This window comes from Platichthys flesus, chromosome 15 (genome assembly GCF_949316205.1).
Source record: "Platichthys flesus chromosome 15, fPlaFle2.1, whole genome shotgun sequence".
NCBI lineage: Eukaryota > Metazoa > Chordata > Actinopteri > Pleuronectiformes > Pleuronectidae > Platichthys > Platichthys flesus.
In genome coordinates, this window is record NC_084959.1 from 11,525,135 (window position 1) to 11,547,069 (window position 21,935).

The 21,935-nt window shown below is 41.1% G+C and overlaps 3 protein-coding genes across 10 annotated transcripts; all 3 read left to right on the forward strand.

The window, feature by feature from the left end:
• Window positions 1-158: 158 nt before the first annotated feature.
• On the forward strand, window positions 159-7,394 carry tmigd1 (transmembrane and immunoglobulin domain containing 1). Of its 4 annotated transcripts, none has more exons than XM_062405557.1 (6): window positions 159-223; window positions 3,836-3,920; window positions 4,056-4,334; window positions 4,552-4,839; window positions 4,935-5,038; window positions 5,130-7,394. In XM_062405557.1, the coding sequence occupies exons 2-6, from the start codon at window positions 3,857-3,859 to the stop codon at window positions 5,139-5,141; spliced, it is 747 nt and encodes a 248-aa protein (XP_062261541.1). In that variant the 5' UTR covers window positions 159-223; window positions 3,836-3,856; the 3' UTR covers window positions 5,142-7,394. The 4 variants fall into 4 exon arrangements, with proteins under 4 accessions (XP_062261541.1, XP_062261539.1, XP_062261542.1 ...); XM_062405555.1 differs by lacking the exon at window positions 159-223 and adding an exon at window positions 238-351; XM_062405558.1 differs by lacking the exon at window positions 159-223 and adding an exon at window positions 260-283.
• Window positions 7,395-7,740: 346 nt separating this feature from the next.
• LOC133969165 (uncharacterized) lies at window positions 7,741-12,886 on the forward strand. 2 transcript variants are annotated; one of them, XM_062405454.1, is made up of 6 exons: window positions 7,741-7,872; window positions 9,274-9,587; window positions 9,733-10,040; window positions 10,153-10,248; window positions 10,932-10,970; window positions 11,849-11,958. In XM_062405454.1, exons 2-5 carry the CDS (start codon window positions 9,279-9,281, stop codon window positions 10,960-10,962), a joined length of 744 nt encoding a protein of 247 aa, XP_062261438.1. In that variant the 5' UTR covers window positions 7,741-7,872; window positions 9,274-9,278; the 3' UTR covers window positions 10,963-10,970; window positions 11,849-11,958. The 2 variants fall into 2 exon arrangements, with proteins under 2 accessions (XP_062261438.1, XP_062261437.1); XM_062405453.1 differs by lacking the exon at window positions 10,932-10,970 and having other exon boundaries at window positions 11,849-12,886.
• A 1,168-nt stretch (window positions 12,887-14,054) lies between these two features.
• Window positions 14,055-21,421, forward strand: cct8 (chaperonin containing TCP1, subunit 8 (theta)). 4 transcript variants are annotated; one of them, XM_062406066.1, is made up of 16 exons: window positions 14,055-14,213; window positions 14,680-14,770; window positions 14,872-14,951; window positions 15,038-15,187; window positions 15,300-15,480; window positions 15,881-15,942; window positions 16,024-16,161; window positions 16,427-16,605; window positions 17,402-17,468; window positions 17,549-17,636; window positions 17,746-17,861; window positions 18,829-18,900; window positions 19,015-19,179; window positions 19,391-19,510; window positions 19,889-20,022; window positions 21,129-21,421. In XM_062406066.1, the coding sequence occupies exons 1-15, from the start codon at window positions 14,154-14,156 to the stop codon at window positions 19,994-19,996; spliced, it is 1,677 nt and encodes a 558-aa protein (XP_062262050.1). In that variant the 5' UTR covers window positions 14,055-14,153; the 3' UTR covers window positions 19,997-20,022; window positions 21,129-21,421. The 4 variants fall into 4 exon arrangements, with proteins under 4 accessions (XP_062262050.1, XP_062262051.1, XP_062262053.1 ...); XM_062406067.1 differs by having other exon boundaries at window positions 19,889-20,018; XM_062406069.1 differs by having other exon boundaries at window positions 19,889-19,999.
• Window positions 21,422-21,935: the final 514 nt, after the last annotated feature.

A 21,935-nucleotide genomic window follows, 5' to 3' on the forward strand; every position in this document is an offset into this window, starting at 1 on the left:
GGAGAAAAACTACGGGACAGGGGGAGGGATTTAGGGAGGGAGGGAGGGAGGGAGAGGGAACAGAGAGAGCAAGGGTCATTCTGCCTATCTGGGTTTAGAAACACAACACATGCAATTCTTCAATGTTGTTGATTAAATAATGTGGTTTGGGGGGGAGGAGGGAGTTGAGCGAATGAATACAGGAGGTGTTGTTTGCTGATATGAGACAAGGGGGATACAGTGGGTGAGTGAATGAGTGAGCGAGTGAGTGAGTGAGTGAGCGAGTGAGCCAGTGAGCGAGCGGGTGAGTGAATGAGAGTGATCTGATTCATGCGTGTGTTTTTGGGTGTGTGCCAGATAAGAGTTTTTAAGGTAAGGGTAAGTCATGAATTGGTGATGGTTGAGGTTAAGGATAAGGTTTTAGTAAGGCTGTCCACAGCATTGAAAGTCAAGGCAAAATCCTGCTAAGGATAGTTATTTGTTTGTGTGTGTGTGCAGGGTTCAGCAATAATCTGTCGAGGAATGCCTGTTCTCACGCTGTACACAAGCAGCTCTGGCATCAACACTATAAAGGCTTTGATTAATACCTACAGGTTTTATGGTTACATTTGTGTGTTTGTGTGTGCACACGTAGTATCCACTTATCATATCTGCCCCTCAGTGTACATTGACCACTGACATGGGGTTGCCAATCCTCAACACAGTCACATGCTCACCAGCTGCATTCGTAAATTTGTTTCCCCCCGACAGAGCTTATAACTTAGAAAAAGGCAGGACCAGGAAGTGCAGAGTTGATCATGTATCATTTGGAAAAACAGCATCGGCCTAATTCCCCGTCAGTCTAATTCCGTTGTAAAGACAAGGCAATCAAACACTTGTTGACCTTTAGAATAAGGGACGACACAAGCAGCGATCGGCGTAGATAGTAAAGCCGAAGAAACTTTAGGTGTGTGTGGGGAGGGGCGGGTTACAAGCTCCACACTTGTGCAACATCATAAGGAACGCATTCTTCCGACATGTGCTGCAATAGCTGCAAACCTTTAATCTTTGATCCCACAGATTTTTTTTTAAAGAGCAGTTAGAAGAAGCTGTCAACGGCTGAATATTACCAACCAACTTTTTTTTAGATCCACTGCTTCTAATGGTTTAAAATTCACTTTTGAAGGAGCCCTATGCTCAGTCAAGAGAGCAGGTATAAGAAGCTGATAAAGACTGAAATCGGGGGATGCAGGTACAGGCCTTATATTTTAAAGCCGTTTTCGGACATGAGCTCTGCAAGAATCCAGAAAATTCGGTCTGGACATGTTCACACATGTGTGAATGTCTGTTACAACGTGATCAACGCTCCCACTCACTCGCTGTGAATTTACCAGACGTTCCCCTGCTGTATTCTCATATGTGCTCACTCGCATACACATATGGCAGATATTAAATAACTAAATTAATGAAATAAAGGTTGTGAATACACATCACATCGAGATACGCTGAAGCAGGAATGATTCAATTTATAACTTGTGAGACTCATTAAAGGTGCAGGGTGTAGAATCCAGGGACATCTAGTGGTGAAGTTGCACGTCGGATACCCATCACCCCACCCTCCCCGTCCAAACATGAAGGAGAAACTGTGGAAGCTTTCAGTTGTCATGAAAGCTCAGATGGTGTTTTGTTTTATAATAATAATAGTAATAATAACAATAATAATAAACAAGTATTTAAATACAATGGGCCCATTCTAGAGTAAAGAAAACAACCTTTTTCAACAAATTAAGATTATTACACACTGTTGAAAACATATTAAATTTCTCCCAATAGCTCCCTTTCACCTAAACCTTACACTCTGAACCTACAAGTGACTGCAGCTGAAGAAACCGTTTTCACTTGATCAACGTCTCTCTCTAGTGGGGGAGAGAGGGACGGCTGTTGTACACAGTCACTACATACCTACTGATCATCTGTGTGAGGCAGCTCGCTCCTTTGCTATGCAGGAAAACTTTTGATGTTAATAAGGTTTGGTACAATCATGATGCCGATGTCTTGCTGCTGCTGGTGAAACCCAGCTGTTAAATCCACATTTGGCCAGAGTGAGACAGCTGCTGAGATGATGCAGAAGGGGACTGAGCTGATATGACATGTGGGTTTGGGTTGTCAGGAGGCAAAGCACTGCCCCAGTGGGCTTCAAGGTCAAATATACCCAGGTTAACTTTTCATTATCTGGCTTCATTAAAACGGACATACCAAACGTACACAATCCAACATTCACACACCGACAGCAGAACGGCGTGCGTCACAACAGGGAATAAACTACATTAGACAAACTGAAATAATCTAAAGTCCAAAAGCATCAGCTGCAGCTGGAGGGACAACTGGGTGAAAAAAACACAAATGAATGAATTGCAGACCATGTGGAGGCCTAATAGTTAATAGGCTTTTAATGTAACCGCCCCATTAACGAAATGAGCAGATCTGACTATAATTATATAGTCATTGAAATTGCTCTGATGAATTCCTATGACCATTTAAACCTCGTTCTAAAAGCTGTAACCCAGGCGGTGTAGGATATTGCTTCCAAGTAACTTGAGGCATAAAAATCTGAACCAATGGACTATCAGAGGACCGTGTTCTATTTTATGTATTTCTTAATACCACAATTCTACCAATATTGACATGGGTCATTGTTGGGCTTTTGGTCGGAATTTTTCATTTGTGGCATCAAATAGAATAATCTTTACGTTAAATAGACTTCACACTCTAAATATAAAATTCAAATTTAAAAGCACATATCATTTGAACCAAAACTATCAATCATTTAACCACTGAAAGAATAGATAAAACATTTAAATAAATCCTTTCCTCAACAACCAAGACATTATACTACCATTATTATGATTACAGCCACTAAAAAAAAACGTTTCCTTGTGCTTACACATTAAACTGGGAGAGCGAGAGAAAGACGGGACGTGGGAAGATTAAAGCGTGTTGACAGGGACGGGCGACTGGAATGATGAGAAGGCGATTTAACAACGAGCGAGAGAAGTTATAAAAGTGTCCTCATCGACTTTGTGAAGCATATAAGAGCGGCTCAAGACGTAGAAAGTCCTCCACATTTTCATATTCACACTGAGGGGACATCAGGCATAAAACGCAGACAAGGATTGGGAAAAAGTAACACTGTCAGGTAAGAACCTCTCAGCCATTTTCAAAAAATGTATGATCTTTATATATGAATACAAATAAGGTGTCTTATATCATTAGTTTTATAGGTACTTTTTATAGTTTAGTTTTATGAAGGTAGCGCATTTATGAGTCCAGAGCGTTGGCGGTTTGTTGTTAAATAAAACGTATAAAAGAGGAACAAGTAACTCGAATGGTATCTTAAAGAAAACACCTGTTATTTTGATATTGAGTCTGTCTGTAGAATACAAACTATGTCTTCGTAGAAAAACAGACTTCTCCAAATGAAAATGAATTAATTGAAACACTGTGGAGAATTTAATCGGTAGGACTGTGAACAATAATCTCAATGACAAGGATTGTCACAAATGACATATCTTTTGTCATACTTTGAACATTTTAAATACAGAAGAAGAATGGTAGCCTTTTTCATTTTTTGCAAACCTAGTCCATTGCTTAGGGCATTAAAGGAAGGCAGACGATTAAGGTTGGGCTCAACTTCGATAAACTGAAAGAGAAATATAGTTCATTCTGAAAGATGAAAGAAAGAAAACTTATTCACTGGGAAACCATTCAACACACAAATGGACAGGGATGAAGACATAGCTTCCTAGGCGGAGGTAATGAGAATTTGACATTAAATCTGTGTGAAAGCTCTTTCTGATCATCTGTGCTTTATTTACAGGTTCATCCACACAACAGTAAAATGAAGCTGATGTCCACAGCCCATCTTTTGCATTTGCTCCTCCTCTGTGCAACGCAGACATTAGGTAACTGTTTCTGATTTGCGATTCAGGTCACCTACAATTAATCTGACTCTCATTTAAATTGTTCCCAGTCCTTTTGTGTAAAATGAGATTTTACTGCTTCACGTAATGACCCTTTAAACTTCCATCACTGCTAAGGCGTCAGGATTCAGTCTGACTCAGTCGTGGGCAGTGAGGGTGTGATTCAGATCGAGCTGGAGGGGACTGTGTCTCTGCTCTGCCTATCTGATGGTGACCCCGAAGAAAACCTGGTGTGGCTGAGGAATGGCGCCATGGTCAGATTGATGGAAGAAAATAAAAAGAATGGCAGCCGATTATGTGTGACACCTGCCATCCAAGAAGATAACGGCGCCACGTTCACCTGCCACCTGAGCAGCAATGCCTCCGATAGTGACTCAGTCACCCTGAACGTCACATGTGAGTCCCTCTAAATAAATGCAGAGATTACTTATTTAAATAACACATTTCTTATTGTTAAATGACCTGTTGCCAATGCAGGGGCGGATCCAGGGGTGGGGCCAGGGGGGTACCGGCCCCAGCTTCAATCTGATTAGTCCCTGTCAGTAGTCTTTAAAAAAAAAAAAAAAACGCACTTTATCTGTATTGACCTTTTCCCTTTTACGTTCCTCTTCAGACCCCCCGCCGATCACGGGGTCAGAGGAGCTCGTCGTGGAAGAGGAGTCAGTACTCATCCTGCGGTGTGACATCCTGGCCAATCCACAAGTCTCCTCCGTGGTGTGGACAGTAAATGGAAGCGCAGTGGATCTATTAGCAGGCGGCTTCACGTTGACCGATGACGGCGTTACGAGCCAACTGATTGCCAACGGCGTGGACAAAAGCCTGCACGCGGCATCGTATGGGTGCCTGGCGAATTCTCCCCTCTACGGAGAGTTCAACAAGACCTTCCAAGTCACAGTAACAGGTCCGTTCACACAGTCAATAATGATGTCATTTTACTGAAATGATGAATTCGACCAAAAGTGGGCTGATGATCTCCTGATGATTCCTCCTCTGCAGACAAGGTCATAAAGTTCCCGCTGATGCCCATTATTGCGGGGGTGGTGGTGGTGTGCCTCACAGCCATTCTCGCCGTGGTTTCACGATGGAGAAAAATCCGACAGGTAACAAACAAAACACATGGATTTATGACTCAGTGATCGGCTCGTGCCTCATTACAAACTGAACCCACTGATACGTGTTATCTCTTGGCAGTGCTGCAAGTAGTGTCCAAAACAGCTGGTCTTCTCGACTTCACCAAATGAGGCCCTGAAGACGTCGCACCTCTCCGCAAATACCCATTTACGTAGGCCTAGTATTTAATTTTAGATTATGTTTGACATTGTTAGAGGAAAGGTGGAACATCATAGAATAGCACTTATTTTGTTTCTTGCTGAAAGTTTGGAGACCAATGCATTAGAGCCAGCATAAAGCATAAAGACTGAAATCAAAGGGAAACAGCTAGGGAGAAGAAATCCTCATTAAAACCATGTGTTTCTCAAACAAGAGATTTAACGTGTTGATACGTGATGCTGTCAACTGTAATGTTTGTCATGAAATCATTGATAATGACAGCGGAATCCAGGAACTGCTCAACATTGAGCTTTGAGATGATTCTTTTGTGTTGGTTACTTGTCATACTGTGATGCTACCTGACCCTGTGATGCAGAAGTGAGCTTTTAAGACTCTATCACCTTTATCCTTATTCACATCTTTTCAATAAAAGTACTTTTGTTCCCAGACCAAGCTTGAAATCTCCCCTGACAATGTGGAGACCCCACTGGGAACAGAAAAGCAGTGATTTTAGAGATTGAGGATATAATTTGACGGCAGTGAATTAAAATTGCAGAGCAACATTATCCGACACTTGGCAGGATATGTGGTGTTACTGTTGCCCTCAAGGCTTATTTTAATTGAGGGGTTTAATTTACAGATTGACATACATGTTCAACACTGCTGTTTTCTGATTGCTAATGTATAATAGATGCCTATATCCTGCCCAAGTTTATTGGTCATTTTTGTCCACATGCTGTGTCTGTCTGCTGTGCCTCAATCTAGCTTACCTCAAATTATAATGCAAAAGAAAAGTAGTTTCTCTTTTAAAGGAATAAGAACCTTCATTGTAAAAGTAGGGGCAGGTTTCAGAGACATATCTCTAACTGTTACAAATTAACAGTTTTGTCTTATGCATGTTCATCATAGAACGTACAGAGAGTCAAAATCTTTGTGTCTAGTCTTCACATCTGAACTTTAGCTCCTGACTCAACAATACAATCGAGGCTCATTAAAATCGTGTTATACATTTACTCTTAATGAGACAAAAAGGCCCGGGACTACCAATTCAAGGAGGTCAAGGTCGAGGTCTTTGCGTTCTGAACCAATAAAATAAAAACACATAAAACAGAGCAATTCCCATCAGGGATGAGAGCACATTTGACAGGATTGCAGATGTTAAGTCAGTATGAAGTTGGGCTTATTGTCTGAGTCACAGGTTTTATTGTGAAAATAAAGAAGCTGCACCTGCAGTGGGATAATATAACAAAATTAAGATATGAAGGATTGACTAATGACTTTTTGAACAAACTCAAACTAATGAATGTGAAGACATGGAGAAAATGTCCGTCTTTATCCTTCTCAATGCACTGATCTTTGCTATGTGTAATGTAGCGCTGCTGTCATGCTGGGAACATTGTCTACACTGTCTAACACCAAATGTAGCCACCCATTTTGTCAAGTTAAAAGTTGCTTTCCACACACAGGGTCATCACGATATCCATGAGGCAAAAACACTTTTTTTATTAAAGTACCTCAGACTAAAACAAAAAAGAGGACACAGACCAAATGTCCAATGCACTTGTTCTCTGAAGCGGTTCACGTGCAGGACTACAGTGACCTCTGCTGGACACTTTATTTTGAATCCTTTCCTCTCCATGGTGATGCCATTTTAGTGTAAATGTGCAGAGACATAATTAAATATGAATGTGAGTGAATGACAAAGCTTCACTGTCTGTGACAATGGACAAATAATCTACTTTCTATGTAAATGGTGTAACATATGAGCATGGTTGTCTCTTTCTTTATTTAATTATTTTATAGTGAGTGCCATGATAAGAGAGGGAGATAGATGTGAACAATAGACAATAAAGACATGATGAAATATTATCTTATCGTTGATGACATCAGTATCATTGTATCTAAATGTAATTTGGATTTGGTGATATGAAATGGTATTTTTGGAGGAAGATTTCATATGTTTTTGTTTAAAAAAAGGGAAGTGTTCTGCAGTGTTGGACCATGTGAGATTGTGTTTGCCACATTGTGTCTCCCTTATGAATTGTACACACAAATTATTTGTAACATTCTCAGTAAGCTGAAATTCAAAAACAGAATAACTTGGCCTCAAACCAGTTTTATTCAACATGCTTCTCACGTCAAGCCAATAAAGATGAACCATAATAAACTTCCCAATGATAAGCTTTATTGCTGGACTGGAATTTTATATTTATTTTAAGACACACAAATTCATTGATACGATAAAATTGTTTGTTCAAAATAAGAATGTGTAGCCTCATTACATTCTTGCAATAAATGTCGTTATAATCAAATGAGGGGGGAAATGTTAGTAACATCATTGCAGTACAGGAAAGTGTATCTTCCCTCGGTCAGTGAATTTAGTTTATAATCTGTAAATTAGAGAACAAAATGAGTTTAATCACATTATATATATATCACTTTTAAGGAACTTGTCCTCATGGTGCCGCCGAGACGTAGCGTATGACGTCACTTAGGGGGGCTTTGCGTGACGGGCGTGGTTAATGCGTGTGTGTTTGGTTTTGCGAATGTGTGTGTGTCCGCCGCCAAATTCAAATAGAGAAAGAAAGAAGGAGCAGCACCAGGCAGAAGAAGCAGGAGAAGAAGAAGAAGAAGAAGAAGAACAGCCGAGCATCATAACTTCCAGGTGAACTAACGACACACGACGCTGTTATTTTTACCGCGTCTATTTATCTTATTTTCACTTATTCAACGTTAATCCAATTTTGCGTTATCGTCGTCGAGCTAACGTCTTTACATCTGATCGTCGTGTTTTCTCAGGAACAAGCCTCCGTTTGTTTATCGAGGTTCTTTTCATTTGCTGCCGTAAAACTTCGTTATCGCTTAATGTGGTTTAAGTTCAGTAATACCGTTAAATCACTGCTACGCTCGGTGTTTTTCAATGGAGTCGTATTGGTTAAGTTCAAACGGGCAGAGCATGAAAACCTCATCTAACAATAAACACAGGACAATAAAGAATTAGTTCAGTTTGTGTTTTTCTTAATATGTAGCTGTTTCTGCTTTGCATCTACTTCTATACATGTAGTGTGACGTGGTATCACCTCGTGTATAAGCGCAGATACTTTTATACATCACATTTAGCGTATTTTATTTCAATAGTTTATTCAGTGGTGTGCAACGCTGTGGCAAACATATCAATGACATGTCTTTGAATCGCTTTCGTTGATTCAATGTTACTTGTTATTTCGTGAACTTTCAATAAAAAAACATCTCAATTTGTATTAAGCCCCAACTCGTTCATACAAATGCATATTGTAGTTATTTGTTTCATTTATAGCTGCAACTCATCATAATCATCACTCATGAATCTATCGTTGCATTTTATTGTCAGACCATATGTTTTAAAAAAGGGAGGCCATCAGGATGGGAATGTGACGTTTTGAAATGGTGGCTCCCAAACTAGGGGTCGCCATGCAAAGAGGAGGGGCTGTCAAATTATTTTTCCTAAATCAAAACCAAATAGAAATAGTACGTTTGAGCCATCATACTCCTACACACTGTTTAACTCTCTGTGATTTATTTGTGACGTTTGCCTGACGAAGTGGTACCACCGCAACCTTGTAAACAAACCACTGCAATCAGTTAGCTTTGTGTACACTCCCTTTTCTCTTACACGTGTGCCTCTCAGTAGATGTGCACACGACCTTTCTGTTCAGCCATAACTGTTACAAAAGCTTAAAAAGGGAGTTCACTTTAAGATAAAGCCACACAAATTCAATTAGTACAAATGAGTCATAACATAACAGGTTCTTATAGCACCATATAATATGTTACAGCCTGAGCACAAATCAATACCCCCTCTACTTTTATTATATTATTTGGGGGGCTGAATCCCTAAAGACTTATAGATACTCAGTTAAATGATAAACAGAGAGAAACAAAATATCCCGGAAAGTGTAATTCCTGGAACTTCTATTAAGTAAATTGAGAAACACATTGATGGTTCCAGCACATTATTCAAGTCCTCTGTTTTCAAATACACGGTCATAGACTCTATTGTTTTATTTATTTTTGTGCTTCGGTTCAGTCGGCATGTCTTCCTCGGTGATGGATGGAGTTGGTAGAGCCGTGGTGGGAGTGTGGCGTGCACATACAGTCCTGGATGAGTCTGACGAAGCAGAGGGCTCCCCCGATGCCCCGGACCGCTTCCGCAAGCTGCGGTCCTCGTCTTCACTCAACTCACTGCGAATGTCTCTGCGCAAGCGGCTCCCGCTACGTACTGTCCAGGCCAGCTCCCTCCCTGAGAAACCCACGTGTGAAGCCGTGAAGGAGCTGCCAAAAACCGGCACGGTCCGCAAGCTTACTCGCAGTGCCCGGAACTCCCTCACTGACGTGTACCAGGTAAATGGGCTTTGTGTGATAAGATCCCTGTCAATCAATTATGTTGTCCTTAATTTTGATGTAATGTTGATCAACCGCTGTTATCAGTCATTTGCCTTCTCCTAAATATCATCTTTCCTTTGTGTCCTATTTCTCTCCTGCCCAGAGGCTGCAGAGGACTAAGGAGTTTTCAAGGGAGGAGTGTTTGGTGTCAACCCCTGGTCAGTCCTGCATCGAAGAAGAAGCTGGTGTGTCAAATCCTCGCACTCCCAGGCGTACCCCTCGCAGGGGTGCAACCCCAAAACGCACCCCCAGGGCATCAGGCACCCCTGGGCGCACTCCAGGCTCCAAAGGGAGAAAGACCCCTGAGGCTGGTGTCCGCGGGGTGAAGACTGTAGGAGGCCGGAGGCAGCTGGTCCGCATGGCTGCGTTACGGAGTCCCTTTGCCTCCCCAAACACACAGAATCAGAGGCAGTGAGTCCTTTTATTATTTACCTGCTGCAAAGTCACATTTATACATATTGTTGTAGCTTTAATTTTTTGCAGATTTCCCTGCTCTGAGCGTTTGTTTCCTCTGATGTAACAGAGCATTTGACCAGGACTTAGAGTCTGTGTCCAGTGGACTCCGGAGGCTAAAACGTCTGTCCAAGGCCTTTGATGACATGATTGGAAGAGACAACAGGTAAATGCATCCTCATGATGTATGGAAGGACATGTTGTCGTTTAAAATAGCTGTGTTGGTTTCTTGTACTTCTCAGAAATGTTGTTGGTATTGTGTGTGTTTTTTTTTGTTGTTGTAGGAAACGCATGGTCAAACACTATTTAACTGTCTCTGCATGTGTCGCTCAGACTGTCGTGTGTTTGAGGAAGCCACTGGGCCATATCCCATCGTTCAAATATACTCTGCATAGAGGCCACCACAGAATCCAACGGCCTCCTCGCCCTCCCACCCAAAGAATCCCACTCTACTGTGCAGCTTGTGGGTCTGCAGGCACCCCTCCCCCCGAAACACATTCTTCCCGCCTCGGTTTAAAACTGGGTCCGTGTTTCTGGTATTCGGATGAGGAGGGAGTGAGCGGGGGGGCGAAGACAGGGAGAGGGAAAGGGTGTGGGAACTGGAGCCAGATGAAATGACAAAAATGTACTGGGAGAGCTCGTGGGTAGTTGCATCACTTCCTGTGTTGACGTTAAAACATTTTCACGAATTGATAAGGAATGGGAGACTCTGCTAAAGGCAGGAAGGCTCATGATCAGTGGCCTTGTCTGTTATCAGTGGGAAAAACCTGAGGCCACATGCCTCCCTCACTGTATCCACACCTTATCTCCTGGGTATTTATACACAAGTTTGTTTTCCTCCTACAACAGGCAGTTCAACTATTCCCATATTGTGGAGTAGGGAAGAAGGTAAATGCAAACATCAACACCAACGTGCGATATGGAAGTACATGTTCTGAATCTAACTAATTTTGTGGCATGAAAGTGTTGGCCTGATGCATGAGCTTCTGTTCGTATGAAACCGTTAAAACCTCTGACCCGTTGCGATGAAAAGCTTTTTATGAATGATGAATAACTGGCTTTGTCCAAGTGAAGGCTGCTCTTCTCCTCTGCCAGGCTCACATTTCCTTTTCCTCTAATACCTTTTGCTCTAGGTAACGACTTGTGTTACCTTGCCAGCTCTTAAATACTTATGTGTGTCTGCACATTTTGGAAGCCTTAGAATTTTGAAATCGTATTAAACAACATCAAGAGTATATATAGACTTTAAACTGATAAATGTTGCATTGTTTTAGAAGTTTTTAATTTTAAACTATGATATTATATGACTGGGCAAGGAAATTATATCTTATATTCTACATATTTTTTTATCTCAAAATAATTGTTATTCAAAGTAAAGAAAGTTCAACATATATCAATATAATGCATTGTGCAAACACAATGTGTTTCACTGTTCATCACATGTTTTTCATTCACTGCTCATAGCCAAAAAATAATACACAACATACACTTACAATCAATAATGATGTTACATTTAGTGTTTTAACTTAATATAGCAACTTTCTACACACAAAAACTCAGTTCTGGCTAAAAGTTCATGGCAGTTATATAACCAACCATAAACCCAAAGGAAAGAATAGACAGATTTAACAGCGGTGAAATAATTTGATACATTTGACAGGAGGAAAAAAGTGTATAGGTGCATGATCTCATTTCACATTGGTATGAATGTCCTTGAGAAATAGTCCCCTCACCCTCTCTCTGTCTGTCTCTCTCTCTCCCTGCAGGACCGGTCCAGGGGGACGCAGTGGAGGGGTGCTGATGAGAAAGTTGGACCCCAGTGGTAAACTCAGCTGTTCAAACCTCAACCGTCGAGCCAGCAACCTCTCAGACACACTGGGAGGTTGGGCCCACACAGCTGTGAACACCATTCGCAAACCCAACTGAGCTGCGAGTGTGTGTGTATGTAAAACACAGAACTTTTTGCAGCCATGTTACACATATATCATTTTGTCATGATACTGGGAGACTGTTACATGGCCACTTTTTATATTTAAGCTGTGTGTAGTTAGCAGCACCTTTTGTATCTACAGTATATCGATAGTATGTAATTCTTGAGTTTACATGTCTCAGGTTAGCTAGCTGTGGGTGAATAATCCTCATTGTAGCTACCAAAGAGATTTCTTTATTGTGTATGTACGTGTCATAGCTGCTACAACCAAATGTCTTAGTTACATTTTCACTAAACTAATAATGTCATTTGTGTTCACACTCTGCATCGAAACTGTTTTCTGCTTTCTGAAATCTACTTTTAAAGAAACGCTGCATGAGACCAAATTTGTATCTGCAGAACAAACACTAGATTCACTGACTGAGGGAAGATACACTTTCCTGTACTTTAAACATATGCAATGATGTTACTAACATTTGTTATGCCTTTTTTATATCTCATTGGATTATACCAAATTGTGAAGTGTATTTTCTATGAAAGGGGATATTGTATATAAGCATAGACAGATTTGAATTGTATGTTTCTTTTCCTTTTATATTCTTTCCCTGAGGTAGAGTTCCACACTATTGGTGGCCTGTGGATGATTCATGCACCAACAGTATTCACATAAATCATCTTGTAATGTGATAAGAAAGATGTAATGGCTCATTATCTGATGTTGATGATGTTTTGAAGCCATATCCAGCAGGTCAATTATGTAGAGACTGTCAAGCAAACAGCCTCAAGAGAAGTCGTCTAAAATGAAATGTCTCTTCTGCCATAGAGACAGTGTTTTAATGTGAAAAAGAAAATAAAATCTGTAATCTTCCATCAACCTAAATGTGAATGTCCTTATTTTCTTAATTGCAACACCTGTAATCTGAACCATTTACACAATTCCTCTCAACAGCATCGCTGATGAAACTCTTGGTATTTTTGTCACAAAATGATGACACAGAAGTTTTCATTCAATATTAAGTCACATGAAAGGAAAACATGAAATGTATGATGCATTGATATCAATAATCAATAAGCTCTAAAGTGCATTTAAACAGCTGCCCTAATCATTGCCGGACACATCCGTCCAGGCCCTGGGGTTTAATGTTTTTGTAGGGGCTCCTAATGATTTGTTGATTGACATCAAATTAATTGGCGATCATTGTTAGTCAATTAAAACTTCCTTTAAAAGTGCTTGTGTTTTACTTTTATATTAAATCAGTTATCACAATAGAAATTAAAGTAGTTGAGGCTTCAAAACACATTTCTTTCAAAGGCTACAACACCAGGGCCACAGAATGGCTGATGAAGGACCCAACAGTGGAGTAAAGTTTTGACAAATTAGCAATCAATCCAATTATGTTGGCTAAAATGAATTGCAGTCATCCTTGGACTAACCTAAAGTATGGTCTCACCAGTTGTAACCATAGACTGTGACCAACCCAGCTTTGGCCTCAGCAATCATCTAGTGATATAGTAAATTTATACATAATCAAACTTTCCCCCAAATCTGCATTCAACATGATATATAACTTCTCTTTTGATCCTTTAATTTGCAGCATTTTGTTCATTATTGGTAACGCCATAAATAGTCTGGATACCTCCATCTATGGAGCCAACCCAGGGCCAATTATTTAGTAAAAAACTATTTTGAAACTGAAAGTGTAGGAAAAATTGGTCGATTTCAATCAGAGTTTTGTTATTTTTGATTTACTGGAATTCTATATTTACAGTAATTGGAAAAATAATAACCTCACTTATTTTTTAATTGAAATAAATAAGTGAGGTCATTCAATTTTCAATTCCTGATTTTACACTATCGGATACTTTGTTTCATTGATGTACATGAAAGTTCTTTTTTGTTTCAAAATCACAGTTTAACGGCACTTTAAGTATTTTTCAAATCGACAGCGCCCCCCAGTGGCGCGTCTTCGTCCCCGCTGGTGAAACGCGATCGACTCGGTTTATGAGCCTTGCTGCTACCCGTACTTCGCCCCACGCCTCGCTGAAGAAGCTCCTCCTCGGTCTCTCAGGCTTTGTACCCAGAGCTGAACCCACGCCGCCGCTGACTTCTCCAGAACTCAGGGGCTGTTAAACATCAGAAAATGGCTCTCCACGTACCCAAAGCACCGGGCTTTGCCCAAATGTTGAAGGATGGCGCCAAGGTGAGAATCAACCAGCGCGTCCGACCACTTTGTTAGCTCCGGGTGAAGCAATGAGGAGTTAGCATGCTAGCTAGCATTAGCACGTTTATTCGCAGTCATGTGGGAGAGTTCTAGAAAGCAGCAGGCCGATCGCAGGGGCTGGACCCGCGGCTGTTAGCGTGGACCAAATAACGGATCTGAGTCTTTGAATGTTCACTACAGCGCTAAGTCCAATTCTATATATAAGAAAGTGACAACAGTCGCACTTAGATAGCATTTAGCTAACTGTCAGAGGCTTTGATGGCCACCGCAGCTCATGGATGATGATGATGCTGGTTCCTGTTTCCTACGCACACATGCCCTTATAAATCCATTTCATTTTCTGATGGGAATTTTTTTTGTTGCTTTACTTATGGGTTAGGATATCTAGAGCTACTTCATGAAAGTGAGGAAGTTGAATATTGAATTATAATTCTGATGTTTGCAGCACTACTCGGGGCTTGAAGAGGCTGTCTACCGTAACATCAAAGCCTGTAAGGAGCTGTCTCAGACCACACGCACCGCCTATGGGCCAAATGGTGAGCACCACCCCTCCCACTAGCAATATGTTTTTTTTTTTATTAAATCCTTTTTCGAGAGTAATCATTGAGCGCTAAACTTCCCTATTGTTGCCTTTCAGGTATGAACAAAATGGTCATCAACCACTTGGAGAAGCTGTTTGTCACCAATGACGCAGCAACAATTCTCAGAGAGCTGGAGGTGAGGGCCACTAACAGTAAAGAAAACATACTGGAAACTGGAATGATATGTACATGATGGAGTTTAACCACTTTATTTTCTCATAGGTGCAACATCCGGCAGCCAAAATGATTGTGATGGCATCCCACATGCAAGAGCAGGAGGTCGGGGACGGCACAAACTTTGTCCTGGTGTTTGCTGGAGCTCTGCTGGACCTGGCTGAAGAGCTGCTCAGGATGGGCCTGTCCGTGTCCGAGGTAATCACACATGACCACTGCTCGTCATCGTCCCCTTTATGTTGGGAAGATTATTCAGAAATGTTGAGAGCTGGTCGCAGTCGGCCTAAGTGTTCATGTGTCTTTGCCACAGGTGATTGAAGGCTATGAGATGGCGTGCAAGAAGGCGCTGGAGATCCTACCAGAGTGCGTATGTTCCTCAGCCTCAGACCTCCACGATGTGAAGGAGGCCACATCACTGATCCGTACAGCAGTCATGAGCAAACAGTACGGCAATGAAGACTTCCTCGGCGGCCTCATCGCTGATGCCTGCGGTGAGTCAGCAGTCCAGGCTACCCAAACCAAACTAAGGCTACGTCCATAATGCTGTTCCTATTTTTAAACAGCATTTGCAAACTAGTAGAATCCCTGTTCACACAAGCATTTTTGCTCTGTAACAGTTATAATCCCCACCCAAAGTAACAAGCCTGAAAACACATCATGTGACTACTCTGGTACACTGGGCATGCCGGTGTAAACAGGAAGCATTTCCAAGGTTCCAGATTTAGCGGCTCTATAATTCTCTAGTAGTGTGGACACATCGGTAGCACAGATGGTTTATTTTCAAATGAAAGCGTTGTATTGTCGAGCCTTTCAGCTGTCAAAAATAATCCACTTGATTACGATACTTTTCCTTTCTTTGAATGTCTTTTTCTTTACCATTATGTTCTACAGTGTCCATCTTCACAGAGACCGGCAATTTCAATGTTGATTGCGTCAGAGTCTGCAAGATTCTGGTAAGAATCCTTATCAGTCAACTAGTTTCTTTCTGTGAGTGTGTTAGCTTTTGTCTCAGTTGATGTTTTTGGGGTTTTCAGGGTTGTGGAGTGACGGCGTCCACCATGCTTCATGGCATGGTTTTCAAGAAGGAGGCAGAAGGAGATGTCACATCTGTCAAAGATGCAAAGATCGCTGTTTACTCCTGCCCCTTTGACTCCATGGTGACAGAGACCAAGGTAATGAATACAGTAATGAAAAGATTCTTAAGGGTCCTCTTGAATTTAATTCTCTGGCATGCTATAATTTCCAGTTCATTTTGACCAGTGTTGCACGATGTGAATCTGTTTTATAGTGTTATCTTGATAGCAAAGTATTAATATTGATTATGTATGTGTTATGATGTATTCAATTAAACATCATGCAACTAAGAACAGGTTTGTGAGCCACATTTCAGGGTTTATCATTGTAGTGGTGCTGAAATCAATCTTCTGTGTCTCATAGGGCACCGTGCTAATCAACAGTGCTAAGGAGCTCATGGACTTCAGTAAGGGAGAGGAGGATATGATGGAGGCTCAGGTGAAGGCCATCAAGGCCTCAGGTGCCAACCTAGTGGTCACTGGAGGGAAGGTGGCCGACATGGCGCTGCATTATGCCAACAAGTACAAGCTCATGGTTGTGAGGTAAGACAGAAGACTTGTGATTATCCCAGTGAGTGTTTGTTACATCCGCCATGGAGGATATGTTTTCACCCCTTTTTGACTTTGTTAACAAGATTACAAAAACAGAGATTACCAAAACATGGCAGAAAGGTGTGCCGGGTTGGGGAGAGAATCCATTTTAATTTTGGAGCAGATCCGGATCAGTCTATGTATAACAAATTTAGATTTGTTATACATAGCAATATTCTTCAACACATTTACCTTTTTTTTCTGACCCTGAAGGAAAAATCCAACACATTTTGTAGACTGATATCTATGTTTGTGTGAAATTTTGTGCAGCTTCATTTATTTAAAAGGACAATTCGGCCTAGGTGGAAGCTGATATCTTTATTTAATCGAAACCAAAAGGGGAGGAAATGATACCTGTATTATTGGCAGTGATCCTATAAATTGAGCTAAACGGATGCCTCCACACTGTTCTCAGGATGGTTTGCATATTTGAAATAATCACAATAGATGAATGACATAGGGAGAAATTTCAGATTGTAAAAGACTGTAAAAAATCTGCGGGATATTCATTGTATGGCTTTCTTTTTTGTGTAAAACTTTCGGATGAAGTGAGATCTAGATATTTTGTCAGTCCTTGTAATAAAATGTCCCGAAGACTATTATCAGATATTGTCAATATAGTATTTGGGTTCTTCATGTTACCCATTTAGGTTGAACAATTATTTTTAATGTTGTCTTTCTTTTCTCAGTATTGTACTGTTTCTCACAGTGTTCTTCCTGTCCTTTATTCTTCCTTCCCCCCCCCCAGGCTTAATTCCAAATGGGACCTTAGGAGGTTATGCAAGACTGTGGGAGCTGTAGCACTGCCCAGGCTGGTGAGTGCAGACATGTTTTAATCAGGTCACATAAATGAGACAGTTGTTATATGTGTCATCTATAAAGTTATTGTTCATAGATCCCTCCAACCCCCGAGGAGATGGGTCACTGTGAAAATGTGTACCTGAACGAAGTGGGCGACACGCAGGTGGTGGTCTTCAAACATGGTAAATCCCGGTTTGCTCCCGTTTTGTGAATTTTCATTTTAATTCAGTGTTTAGTTTCTCGTTGCGTTGTAGGATTAACACATTGTCTGGTCTTGGTTGTTTCAAACAGAGAAAGAAGAATGTGCCATCTCAACAGTGGTGATCAGAGGCTCCACTGACAACCTGCTGGACGACATCGAGAGGGCCGTAGATGATGGAGTGAACACCTTCAAGGTTCTGGTCAGGGTGAGTCAGCACAATCAACCTTTTTTTCTACCTCTGCCAATTTTCACTCCTGTCTGTTTGTTTGTTGTTGGTGTGTAAGTAAGATTAAACAAAAAATAACTGAACAGATTTCCACAAAGCCAATTAGTTTTGGGGGCAGGGCCAGGATTTCTTCCCCCTGCTTTGACTACTTTAACTTTGCGTGTCAGGGCTTTTTCAAATATTTGGCTCATGTCCTAAGGAATGATGTATGGATATTGATCAAATAAATCTGGCATGTTTTAGGGAACAACATCTGAATTAAATTTAATTTAAGGGTCTGTTGATTCCTTGTGGATGTATGAGTTCTACAGAGGGCCATTCTAATTTATAACTTGAATAAAACTATAATAAGAAATGTTGTGGTACAGAGAATCTGGAAATACAAGAGGCTGGAAACACTAAAGTTATCTACGTGTACTTAATTAAGGGCTTTCTGCAGAAAGTATCAACACAGGGAGTCACAAGGATCTCGGAGTCAAGATAGAGAACAGTCAAATACAGGGATCTTATATAGGAGGACTGAGGGCTGTCTCTCTGAACCAATCCAGACTGGTTCCGTAGGTGTGGGAAGGAGAGGAATCTAAACACAAACAGCTGATTCACATGTGTTTCCTAAGGTGATAAGCAGACGTGCACTCCTTCCTGTGGTGGGTAAACAAGTGGCAAAAGGCTCTGGCAGTTTTCAGGTCATAAAAGTCTTTAGACAGGGCTGCAAAAGCTTATTTCCAAATACAAAATAGTTTCAGCCACACTCAGTTAATTTTTCCAATACAGACGCTGAACATTACTGATACCTAAATCAATAATATTCATATGTTGGAAGGAAAAAGTGGTTGTTCTTAAACATAACATTAACATGAAACTATGAGTTAAAGCTGAAAACTTTTTCCCCTTTTACTGTTTATCCCGCACAACAGCTGAAGTTTCTTTGTGATTCACTCTGTAGGACAAGCGACTGCTGCCTGGAGCAGGAGCCACTGAGATCGAACTGGCCAAGCAGCTCACTTCATATGGAGAGGTATGCAGATTGTACTACATTATATGAGACAGGTTTAAGACTGTGTCTCCTTGGTTTTGCTATTCACTGGCTTACAAATAGCAGAGTCATGACTTCTTGACTTCCCCTCTGTAGTCCTGCCCCGGTCTGGAGCAGTACTCCATTAAGAAGTTTGGTGAAGCCTTCGAGACACTGCCCCGCGCACTGGCTGAGAACTCTGGTGTGAAGGGGAGCGAGCTCATCTCCAAGATGTACGCTGCGCATCACGAGGGAAACAAAAACATGGGCTTTGACATTGAGGTCAGTATGTAAACAAAAAATGCTTGCAACACATTTAATAATGCATTCATCATGTGTATTGTCCAGAATATATATCTTAAATCAATTAAGTTTTTCTAGCAAGCTTTAACAGTCAAGTTAGAATCAAATCTGCAGAGCAATGTTAATGTTCTTGTAAGGCAGCATGTCTTGATCTGATGACTAATGGCATGTACATATGTGATGACTTCAGGGAGAAGGCCCCGCAATAAAGGACATGCTGGAAGCTGGCATCCTGGAGCCTTACCTGGTCAAATACTGGGGCATCAAACTGGCCACCAACGCTGCCATAACAGTACTGAGAGTTGACCAGGTGCGTACACAAGCACACAAATAATCATTACACACATTATCAACACTATTCCCCACCAGGGCATAAGAGAGTTAACCAAGTCTTTAAAGGTGTTTAAAATATTACGCATAGGTAGGACTTAATTATGTTATCGCCTTACCGTCTTAAAAGTCCTCTGGAACCTGCAGAACCCGTTGATGTTTGTTTCTGCACAAGTTCCTTTTTTGTTTTATCTAGCAGGATTCCTGATGGTGCCAAGGCTTTTACAAAAAAATATTTATGTTCATTTGTGAGTTTATAATGTCCTAATGTTCTTATATTCAGCAGGTGAAGTGTTGTTTAATGTATTTATAGCTCAGGTAGTTAATGTTTGTGTGTGTGTACATATGTACGAACCAGATCATCATGGCAAAGGCTGCAGGGGGACCCAAGGCTCCCAAGCAGAGTGGCCATTGGGACAAGGACGATTGGGACGAGGCCCCAGAGAATTTTGATACTCACCATTAAAGGGTGCACACACACGCCCTCTGTCAGTAGGTCCTGGAATGCGTGTGCGATTTTTTACTTGGAAAAACTCACACGGATGCCATCAACCTCTCACAGGCCACTGAAGCTGTGAAATGTTTATCACTGCTGAGCCACTTAAGTTCACGTGTGTTTTATTATTAATACAAAGCGTGTCACTGACAGCAAACTAAACCTGCACCGAGTGGATACAGTGTGGTGTGTTGGCATGCTGCATGCACTCATGAACACTTTTCTTTACAGTGAACGTCCTCCGGCTGCATGTGAAATTGAAGAGAGCATGTTATTAAGATGAAATGCGGCGCTCCGGAGGCTGAGGTGGCCTTTTGTTCCAAAGGGCATCCTCCCAATCAGATGTACTCCCATCACAATGAAGGCATTCTACTTCATTAGTAATCTGTACTCTTTGGATCGCAGCCCATGTCTCGAGATACCAGTAGAATCTGAGCTTATTAAAACCACAGTCATCTTCCTGGACGAGAGTATTTCTCATTTATAAACTATCGTCCCTCTACCAGAGCTTCCACTGCCTGTCCCCTGCTTTCTTACTGAGGAGCTTTAAAGCTGCTCTGGTTACATTAAAGGCCTCTGTGGTGTTTCCATAAAAAAATTTCAGCATCAGTGAAAACGAAGGTTGCTCTTGGATTCATAACTTTGTCATAGATTTTTCTAATATGTACTGAAAGTAGTGTTAGTTCATCACTGAACATAGCCGTCCGATCGCCCCTTTTTTACCCCCTGTAAAAAATTGTGGGGCATAATTTTTGCTTGTGTAGCAATGTTCTTATGTGCTCATGAATATTTCATTGCCATAAATGGCCTTTTAATGGAATCTCCAGGGGTTGAAATCACCTATTTTACTTTTAAATATAGTAAACGCCTTTTTTTCTTTTTCTTTTGTGTGAAAACATTTTCTAATCCCATGTAAAGAAACCCATCATCCGTCATATTGGCTAAACTGAGTCATTGATGTCCACAAATAACACTTGATGCTACCTTCTGTTTGACAAGTTTGTTTTAAAATGTCTGTCTGTATCCTCAGAGCCCGCAGCCTGCTGCTTGTATCTCAGTGCTTAGCCAGGAGGGATTGACTGACTGTTTTGTCTCCTTTCAGATCATCATGGCCAAACCAGCAGGGGGACCCAAACCTCCTCCCCAGGGCAAGAACTTCGACGACGACGAAGACTAAAAGCAGATGACGTCCAGTTGATGCACCTTTTCACCCTTAACGCTTCCACGTGGATTCACAAACCCCTTTTCTACTTGTTTATTTAAAGTTCAACAGTTCGGTTTATGTTGTTTAGATGACCATGCATTGGTTAACAAATACATATGTGAAAGTAAACTGTATGGATAGCACTGTTCGCTTTTTATGTTCTTAGGCCCAAATAAAAGGCACTGCTGTCATGTCTTGGTTTGCTTGTGGGTTTGTGCCTTTCAGCCTTGTTCTGTGATTGTAGTACTTTGTTTTTTCACTCACATTGTTAACTCCACAAGTGAGGTTGTGTTTTCATTTGTTTGGTTGTTATTTAGCCAGCCACGTTAACCAAAAAGTACTCAACCAGTTTTCATGAAGATATGTGGAGGGTTGGGACATGAACTGGGAAGGAACCCTTTAAATCTTAGTGGGTTTCCATTTAAGGGTGCACATCCAGGAATGTTGCAAAAAGGGGATTTTTCTTGATTTATCAGACAATCCTTCATGGAACTAAATGAAAAGGATCAGGATCAGGCAGGTGTGCAATTTGATGTAGATCCCAATAGGAATTTGGATCTAGTGGAATCACATTTGGTGTCATAAGAGGACTTAACGGAGGTATGTACTCTACTGAGTGCCCTTCTAGTTTCATTATAGATTTTAATTTTTAATCTTATCGCGCCATGAGGGTTTTTAAGCAGTTCAGTTTGGACAAACATAAGT

Coding starts and splice junctions, on each gene's coding strand:
- cct8 (XM_062406066.1), top strand. CDS start 14,154: ATGGCTCTCCACGTACCCAAAGCACCGGGCTTTGCCCAAATGTTGAAG. Junction 14,952..15,037: donor CAATTCTCAGAGAGCTGGAG/GTGAGGGCCACT, acceptor ATTTTCTCATAG/GTGCAACATCCGGCAGCCAA. Junction 16,606..17,401: donor TACAAGCTCATGGTTGTGAG/GTAAGACAGAAG, acceptor CCCCCCCCCCAG/GCTTAATTCCAAATGGGACC.
- tmigd1 (XM_062405555.1), top strand. CDS start 310: ATGCGTGTGTTTTTGGGTGTGTGCCAGATAAGAGTTTTTAAG. Junction 3,921..4,055: donor CTGTGCAACGCAGACATTAG/GTAACTGTTTCT, acceptor ATCACTGCTAAG/GCGTCAGGATTCAGTCTGAC. Junction 4,335..4,551: donor AGTCACCCTGAACGTCACAT/GTGAGTCCCTCT, acceptor GTTCCTCTTCAG/ACCCCCCGCCGATCACGGGG.
- LOC133969165 (XM_062405453.1), top strand. CDS start 9,279: ATGTCTTCCTCGGTGATGGATGGAGTTGGTAGAGCCGTGGTGGGAGTG. Junction 9,588..9,732: donor CCCTCACTGACGTGTACCAG/GTAAATGGGCTT, acceptor TCTCCTGCCCAG/AGGCTGCAGAGGACTAAGGA. Junction 10,041..10,152: donor AACACACAGAATCAGAGGCA/GTGAGTCCTTTT, acceptor CTGATGTAACAG/AGCATTTGACCAGGACTTAG.